The 9266-nt window shown below is 33.6% G+C and overlaps 1 protein-coding gene across 3 annotated transcripts; it reads right to left on the bottom strand.

Moving 5' to 3' along the window:
• Nucleotides 1-499: 499 nt before the first annotated feature.
• On the bottom strand, nt 500-7534 carry LOC132166930 (beta-amyrin synthase). 3 transcript variants are annotated; one of them, XM_059577791.2, is made up of 16 exons: nt 7189-7529; nt 6427-6612; nt 4918-5115; nt 4475-4559; nt 4151-4317; nt 3076-3267; nt 2875-2988; nt 2565-2684; nt 2358-2480; nt 2168-2266; nt 1919-1975; nt 1600-1790; nt 1331-1508; nt 1148-1228; nt 968-1051; nt 500-827 (listed from the first exon to the last, which is right to left on the bottom strand). In XM_059577791.2, the coding sequence occupies exons 1-16, from the start codon at nt 7387-7389 to the stop codon at nt 675-677; spliced, it is 2229 nt and encodes a 742-aa protein (XP_059433774.2). In that variant the 5' UTR covers nt 7390-7529; the 3' UTR covers nt 500-674. The 3 variants fall into 3 exon arrangements, with proteins under 3 accessions (XP_059433774.2, XP_088369927.1, XP_088369926.1); XM_088513800.1 differs by lacking the exon at nt 500-827 and adding an exon at nt 5241-5330 and having other exon boundaries at nt 947-1051; nt 7189-7534; XM_088513801.1 differs by lacking the exons at nt 6427-6612; nt 7189-7529 and adding an exon at nt 5241-5281.
• Nucleotides 7535-9266: the final 1732 nt, after the last annotated feature.

Below are 9266 nucleotides of genomic sequence, written 5' to 3'. Positions count from 1 at the left end.
CAAAAATAATTTTGGCCAATCACATAAAACACACATTTATCACACGCATGTTCATAATGTGTTTGGTATCTTTAGAATATTGAGGAGAGGGAAAGAAGATTACATTTTGTATTGCATATGTTTTATTCTGTTTTGGATTTGAAAACTTCGAGAAATTTCCCGTAGCTTAGCGCTACTATTAGGTTCAAATGATTGGATAGTTTTGTTAATTTCCTCACGTCCCAAATGAAGAAAAACTCGTCCATTAAATTTTTGGAAGGCTTCAACTCTTAATGGATTTTGATAATTTGGGGGTCAAATTATGTGTAGGGTGGTACTTGGAATGAATTTGAAAATCTGGAGTGGAAGTTAAGAATAATGACTTTAGCTGCTCAAACTTGAAATGGATGTACGTTGGAAGTTGGAGAGAGAAGATTATGTGTTGTAGAACTACATCATTTCTGATTAATTTGAAATAAATTACCCAACACTCGTACTTATAAATCACAATAAATACATGTGCATATATATGGGTCACACTTTAATATAATTAGGGAATTTCTTACATACTGGTACAACATTGTATAATATTCCTTAATCCCATCTATCTTTGGTGGCTTTGTGTTTAGACACTTATTACACACATCAACAGCTGCTAAAGAGAAAGTAAGAGAATTAATAATTGGCTGGTTGAGCTATATATATATATAGTTCACTAATTGATTCAATTTTTTTTTGGATGGCAATGGGACACGATTGCAGTATTCTGCAAGAGCCCACAATGGGTGAATATATCTGTATGCTGCATAGTGAAACATACAATTCTTTAAGTAGACTCCAAGTATTTCCTGTATGAAAGAGTGATCAATGGTTACGAAGCTTTGGAGGTAAAATTCAAGCATAGTATATATATATATATATATATATATATATATATATATATATATAGATTCTTTCTGAACTAAATTCATGTTTTAAAGAGAGGTACCTGTTGAGGAAAATCGCCATCCTCCAGTTGAGAATTAATTATCAGCTTTGCTGCACGATGAAGAGGTGTCGGGTCTATTTCAGCCTATTGCAGATACAATTTTAACATCAGAATGAAGATGCAGGATCAAAACATATGAAAATTAATGACAGCATAATATATATAAACCATGGAGTCTACCTGTCCAGCATGAATGAGACCCATCATTGCCCATGCAGTTTGTACCAAATTTGATCGGTTTCCTTCAAGAGGTACATATTCCTATATAATCAAGCACAAAGTGTTTATAGTTTTATTATCTAGCTAGCATCTGCCAAATCTTAGAAAGACAAAACATGTTATTAAAGGTTCTTAAAACATTACCTTGGTTGGGCATGAGAGATAGCTCTCTCCCCAACCACCATCATCTTTTTGTGTTGTGAGTAGAAAATCAACAGCTCTGCGCATAGCTGGACAATTGTTGTAAGTCTTGTCAGCTGCAGCCAATCCTCCAAGTCCAAACCATGTACCATATATGAAGCAAATTCCCCAATTTCCATACCTGTGGAAATGCAATCATGCATTAGATTTCTCTGGTATAAAAACAGACAAATGTCAAAAAAATATCTAAGAAACCAGTGGAATTAACATACCATGAACCATCAGGCATTTGTATATCTTGAAGGAATTGAGTAGCATTTTTTATGAAATTTTCGATCTCTTCCTTACGGTGCTCGGGGTATAACTTCTTAAACAAAACTAAAGCTTGGATTGCTGATGCAGTGCACTCAACGTACTCATGCTCAACGACAATGTCAGAGAATAATTCTGTGGGATTAAGCACCTAATGAAAAAAAAAAAAAAAAAAAAAAAAGGAGAGAAAATTCCCATTAATATACGATAAAAATGTTGAATTTAGAAGCACTAGATCGTTTTGAAGTATTCCCATAAGCATATTTCAAGGCTACTTACTTCCAACCATTTTTGGGCTCCTGCTGGTTCCCACGCAGATAAACCACCATTTTTACTCTGCATTAGAGCTTAATGATATGAATGCAATGAAATATTTAAAACAAACAGGGTTGGGCCTTACTTATTAAAGGGTAATTTGAGCGAGGAAAAATGTTCAAATATTATTTAAATAATTAAAACCAATTATTTTTCATTAACTTATGTTTTTGAGATTAGTGGTGATTTAACAATGTGAAAATTAATCCTTACCTGTAGAGAAAGTATCACATTTATAGAATCATAAAATTGCTCGGGTTCCATTTTGTCACCAACAATCTCCGGTGGCTTTGTAGATAAAAGCATGCAACACTGAATAGAGGAGAATTTCGAGAGGAACACATTAATTACGGAGAGGATTCAACGCTTTACCCCATTGACGCATTTAAACGAAATTAATTACCTTCAAAGCTTCTGCAGTGCAATCAGAAACTTGCCATCCCTGGTCTTGATCAGAAAAAGTCCATGATCCTTTTGAAATGTGACGGTACATGCTTTTAAAGTCTCCAGAAGGGTTGTCCTTGACCTTCACAATTTTTAAGAGAAAATGGCGTAATTAGTCTGAATGAATATTGTGGTGAAGAGCTGAATTCAGAAATGAAAATCAAACCTGAGATTTCTTGAAGAAGTCATGCCCTCTCGCAAGTGTAGGTCCAATTTCATCAGTGAGATTACTAGCAAGTAAAGCTTGAATAGCGAAACCGGTATCCCATAGTTGACTTCCACAACCCTTCATACAAATGGAATAATCAAAGTCAATTGTCTCTTCCATTTCCTTGCAAAGACTTAAGACTTACAGACTTGAAGCTAGAAAACAAGAGCTTTGGGGGTTTATACTCAAGTTTGAATAGTTATATTTCAAATGTTCAACACACAAACAAAAGGTTGTACAAATGTTTTTGTACAATATGGGTACTAACCTGCATCTTCATTCCATCTTCACCGACCCATATGAAATCTGGGATCCTGGCAATATGCTTCTTGAAATAATCTCCATTTGGATCTTCAACCCAACAAGCAAGCATAAATAGGACCTGTTCAATGCAAATAGCTTTAGGAGTAGTGTTATATAGCTCAAATAGATGCTCTCCATGGATGCCCTTTATTTTTGATAACATTACCTTTTCCACGCATCCAACGGTGATGTATCGACTATTCTCATCTTCATAATGAATGTGCTTCATTGTTACTTGAAGAGCTTTCTCTCTTACCAATTTGTTAAAAGGCCAACGAGTGAGAAGAGGCTCAGTGCATAGGTATAGACTATCCCAACGTAGATCTTGTATCAAAGGATGAGGATAGTAGAGATCCTCCTATAACAATAATATTGCGTAATCAATGTCTTGGAAGATGTTAAAACAACACTTACTCCAAAAGTTTAAGCTGATAGGAAGCAATGGATTTAATCATTTAATGTATATTCTAACACTCTTCCTCATTTGTAGGTTCAAACTTTTTCCTAATAGGTGAGACCTAACACATAAAGTATTTAATAGATATGGGAGATTAATGATGAAGACAACGTTTCAACTCAGAGAAGCGGATCCTTTCCGGTCCTTGAAGGACTAGAGAGTATCTAGTTCACGGTTGGAAATTCCCTAGAGAAATCCCAATGCTACAAATAAGCCACGTCAGCCTTCACTAACAAATAAAAAATAAATTTTATATAAAAAATAAATTTTATTTTCAGGTTAATTTATTAGAATGTGTTTTAATATATATATATATTGCAGAATGGGTGACGTTGGGGTGGCTCAACCACCCCCGTTGCTCCTCGGGTGGCCGGCCACCCCTCGGGCAATTTTTATTTTTATTTTTGGCCCTTGGGGGGTGGCTCGGCTACCCCCAAGGGCTATGGGGTGACTTCGGCCACCCCAGACTAGCCACCCTATATGGCATTATTTTTTTAATCCTAAAGAATATTTTAATTTTTTTTTTTTTTTTATTAATGGGACATGTGTCCCATTTGTGGCCCAAGATCTCAAAAACCTTAGCCATTAACTGGATACTTCCTAATCCAAAATAAATTGGAGAGGATCCGAATCCTGAACTCAGGGCATTTGTTATGATATCATGTTAAAAGCTTAAGCTGATAAAAATGAATGAATTTAATTATTTAATTTATATTCTAATAGAAGAATATTGGAAAGCATATGTAGCAATGATCAGTGAGTATCAACCATGAGAAAAATTTACCTTTGCACATAGATGACGTACTTTCTTCCAGTTAACTTTATTGTAAGGTTGAGTGTAGAGTTCATTTCTCAATTGAAGAATGAGAGGTGTGATTGGGCCTACAAACCTTTTCCCATAAAGGTATGACATGGGCAGGTACACCAAGCGGCAAAAGCACCACATTTTGGCTGCATTTTAGGGGAAAGGAAATTGATAAGCAATATGTAGCAAGTTTAATTATCAAAAAGAAGAAAGTAAAACCTCTACCTAACAGAGGCTTTCAATTAAAAATTGTACAAACCTGGATGTACGTATAATGTACGTAGTAAGCATATATGTACAAACCTGGATGAATGGGAAGAAATGAAGGAAGCATCCAAAATTCCGGAGGCATTGGGTTGGTTCCAATCCACTCGAACACACCAAGTATCTACAACAAAGCGAAAAATGCATATTAGAGTTAATTATCAGCAAACAATCATCACGCATAATGAAAATTTTGTTTCACTTTGTTGTAATTTTTATTTCAATTAGACAATAGTGTACTTAATATTTTTCATTTAGTCCAATTTTGTGTTCTAAGTTCGAACCGAAAATTTACCAGTTCGAACTAGCCAGTGGAAGAAGTAATCTCAAGTTAGACAAAACTTGCCGTTTCAAGCTTTGTATTAATTTGGTTCCAACTTATTCTTTTATTTAGTGGATGAGTTTTATGGGTTTGGTCATCCCGGAATAGTTTGACTATTGAATATATAGTTACTCAAAAGATTTATGAAACATGATCATACCGAAAGCCAAGTCTTTCCCCAAGAAGGTATGTGTGTTACACCACCATGATCAAGGATCCACTTTCGTGCTCTTGCACAAGCATTGTCCTGACCACCATCGGGTCCTTCCCCGAGTATACGCATACAAATGTAGTTGAGAGCGGTGCAAAACATGGTACTATGGCCCTCTATGTGTAATCCCCACCCACCATCTTCATTCTACATACAATATGCAAAATTTACAGCATACTTGTTAAACATGACAGCTTAAACACACACAAAAGAAAAGGAATCAAGTAATTCAACAGAAAATCTAATCCTATGATGCTTCCAAGAATATGCACCTGATGATAGTATATGTATCGAAGGATTTCATTTTGATACTCTGCAGAGAACACAATATTAAGATGCCCTGTAATGTACAAACACATTACCTGCATTTTTTCGGGTTAAAAGAATACAACTAACAGTTTCATCAAGATGAAAACCAAAACAAGTCGAAGGTAGGCATGTCCCCATAGATCTGATGATAATATTCATAGTCTGGTCTATCTTAGAAGATGTTTTAGAGATAAATATCTTTAGTAACTTAAAAATTAATTTTAGATGAGGCAGGACAAAACTATAAAAAATCTTTAAGGTAAAAATTTAATGGGTAAAGTCCATATATCCCCTCAAATTACCACCCAATTGACAATGTCCTTCCGAACTTTTAATTATGACAATGTCTCCCCAAACTACCAAAACATTGTGAATATCCTCCCAAGACTAGCAAAAAGATAAAAATGCCCCTATAAATTTCTCAATGAGACAAAAATACCCTTATAAAATACAAAAATAAAAATAAAAATAAAAATTTATTTAAAAAAATATGAATTTTTAAAAATTTTATTATTTTTAAAAATGAAATTTTATTATTTTTTTAAATTGGAATTTTTTTTTCTTAATTCTATTTTACAAAACGATTTTTTTTTTTTTTTTTAAAAAAAAGGAAAATTTTTATTTAAAAAAAAAATTATAAAACAAATTTTTTTTTAAAAAAAAACGAAATTGTTTAATTTTTTTCTTATAAAAAGGATTTAAAAAAAAAAACAAATTGGCCACCCCTTGTAATTTTTTTTATAAGTTATAGTATTTTTTTTTGCTTTTATTTTACTAAGGGTAGTTTCATCATTTGAGAAACATTGACAATTTTTAGTAGTTTGGAGAGACATTGTAACAATTGAAAGTTATGGAAGACATTGTCAATTAGGTGGTAGTTTGAGAAGAAAATATAGACTTTTCCCAAAAATAAAATTTTGATGGTCCAATCCAAAAAAAACAAAAAAATTTAAGGTAATTTGAAAAATTTTAGGGGACTAGCGCCCCAAGGCTAGGGTAGTTCTACCCCTATTAGTAAAAGCCGTTATGTTTTTGATGATTTGTCTTGATGTCACAAGAAGTTTCTTGGTGTATATAATTTTTACGTAAATATATATAATGATGACATTGAAAAAAAAAAAATCGTTAACGATTATGCATGAGTCTTACCAAGGGGGGAAGGAAATACAAGTTGCCAGAATTTTCAGCAGGCCAATGGCCATCACTGGCCTGCAAGGCAGAAAAGAAGTGGACGGCCCTTCTTAGTGCAGTTGTGGCCTTTTCATATGTGATTTCCTCTCCATCCTCAACCTTTACTGGGGGAATTGTTTGTTTGAAGTTTTTCTCCTTAAGAAACTGCAATCATTTTGACAAAGAAATGAGCATATATATTATAGTAAACAATTTCTGAATTATTAGATATCTCATGATATTTTGAATTTTAAAGCCGCTAGATTACAATATATCATGGTATTATGAATATTTTATATAATATTTATACGACTTCTGAATCTAATACAAATTTAGTATTAAATCAACATGTTACAGTTAAGAGATCTAATTTGTTTAATTCAATGGTTTGGATTAAGGTTGATCTATATAATTTTATACCCACACTCTGACATGACCCGAACCCGGCACACAATATAGGGCTAGTACTAATTATTGACATGACCCGTGAACTTACACGAACTTAATACTAAATTAGTTAGTTAGTTAGGGTTGAGTCATTGATGAATTTAACCGGTTTAATTAAATAGATCGAGTTAGAATTGACCTATATAGTTTTATACTTGTATATCGACACAACTCGAACCTCAGATGTAAACACGAATTGTTACCCCTACTCTACGACAAAGATTTTGATGCAAAAAAGTAGGTGTTTTTAGTATGTATAGATCATAGAGAGAGAGAGGATGAGGGTACGTATACCTGCATTCGCCATATGAGATCACTGCTAGGTTTCACTTGAAACCGGTTCTTGTAGAAATTTTGACGAGCCTCTTCAACCTGAGCCCTCTCTTCTGGGGTACCAGCCTCAGGGTCAAACTCCCATGTCTGCCTTCCAACAAAGTTGTTTGTGGTGAAGATATAAGGGCACTTTCCACCATCTGCTATCTTAAGCCTCCACATATTCTTCCTTATGATCACTTTCTTTCAAACTAATTTGAGCAAAAAAAACCCCATTACGAAAACCTTTTATAGAATTGCAATAAGGCCGATCGAGGATGTTCCAACTTTGGGTGTTCATAATTGCATGGCATCTAGTAACTGTACTTCACTATTTTGTGGGGTGGGCATAAATCATCTACTTGCATGGATATTGGTCCTTCATTACTCCATTCATTTATTGTGAAGTAGGTCTTGTTTAGACAGCTAGCTTCTCTAGTGGTTTATCCTTATCCAATTCTTAAAGGATTTGGATATTTCAATAACTACGTGTTCACAACTGCACATATATAGCAGAGAGAGAGAGAAAAAAGGTGTGATTTGATCACCCCAAATGCCAGAAGTGATAATACAATCACTTTCAATAGTCCTATTAAATATATTGTTGAATATATTGGAGCGAAAGCATGAGAGAGGGAAGAGAGAAAGAGCGTAAGGAAACAATGGATTACATTGTATTATTGTGATTACAGATGCCTTTATATATAGAGAGATTATGAGTGATAAGCAAAAAACCCTAAACTAAACCCTAGAACATATAAGACAACTAGAATAATATAAAATACTATAACATCCTCCCTCAAACTCAAGGTGGAAGCTTGAGTTTGAGAAAAAGAAAGGGAAATAAAGAGATTTTTTCTTTTTTTTTGGGCTCGCCGGCGTAGTGGCTGGAGAGTGGCAACCTGAGGCATAATATTATTAAAAAGAGAATGGTTAATAATTTTTGTTAAACTTACCATCTGACATCATAGTATTGGGACCCTTGTATTCATGGTGGTCACGTGGGTTTGTTTTGAAGCAATTAATTGATCATGGAGTTTTGTGAGCTTGCCCATGTTTCTTGCCGTGATATCTTTGATTAGAGTCCACATTGGAGGCCTAGTGTAAGGGTATGAACCTCAATTCAATGTACATTGGGCTAGGAGATTGATACAAAATTTGATCCACTCCCAAAATACTGTACATATATATGGTCCGTAGTTGACACTGTCACACTAGTCACCAATCCAATAGTGGGTGATGCCAGATGTGGAAGGGCAGAGACTGATGTTCGGCCGAATTGGAACTTGCTCCACTGGCACGACTGAAACTGAAATTTCCCTTATTTTAAAGGCAAGGAAAAGCCAAAATTGGAAGGTCCAATTAATTTAGAATCTAAAGACATTCAAAATCTAATTAAATACAATTATTGTAGGTATGAATTGTATTTAATTAGATTATCAATGTCTTTAGATTCTACATTAATTGGAATTTCCATTTTTGGTTTTTCCTTGCCTTTAAGATTAAAATCTGATACACTATATAATATTGAGTAAAGAGTTGAAATACTATCAACAACCAAGTAAAATTCTCAAGTCTTCAATCACAAACTTTCTAACATTAATAATCAGAGGGTGATGTAGAAACTAGCTCTATCTTTTGATTGTTGATGGAACTTACCCTAGCTTCATTCTATAATCTATATCAATGAGAAGTTATCAATCGTTTTCAAAAAAAATTTAAAAATAAAAAAAGGCGATGGAGAAGGCTTCTTTCAAAATGACTTTTTTAGTCGTATTATTTTTTGCATCTTGTTAGTCTTTGTCTCCAATAACCCTACTATTCTTTGGTTTTGTTTTATATAATAGTCTTTTATCTCTCTTAACAATAGTTTTTTTTTTTTTTTTTAATATGTCCATAGTGACTAATGAAATACAATTCTACCAAGAATGCAGAAAAAATAGAAAAATATAAGTTAAAATATACAAAAGAACAAAAAATAAAAAATTTTGCAGAATGGGAAAAATTTATGAACGAACATAAGTTACATATAAACTTCTTTGAATTCATTAAAATATACG

This window comes from Corylus avellana, chromosome 2 (assembly GCF_965113065.1).
Source record: "Corylus avellana chromosome 2, dhCorAvel1.hap1.2, whole genome shotgun sequence".
Taxonomy (NCBI): Eukaryota; Viridiplantae; Streptophyta; class Magnoliopsida; order Fagales; family Betulaceae; genus Corylus; species Corylus avellana.
Note: the sequence above shows the minus strand (reverse complement) of the source record. Positions and strands in the feature narration are given on the sequence as shown.

Excerpts from the sequence above, each read along its gene's own strand:
- LOC132166930 (XM_059577791.2), bottom strand. The coding sequence starts at position 7,389 with ATGTGGAGGCTTAAGATAGCAGATGGTGGAAAGTGCCCTTATATCTTC. Across the intron at positions 6,613-7,188 it reads ATCTCATATGGCGAATGCAG|TTTCTTAAGGAGAAAAACTT; the intron begins GTATACGTACCC and ends AAATGATTGCAG. Across the intron at positions 2,989-3,075 it reads CCGTTGGATGCGTGGAAAAG|GTCCTATTTATGCTTGCTTG; the intron begins GTAATGTTATCA and ends TGCATTGAACAG.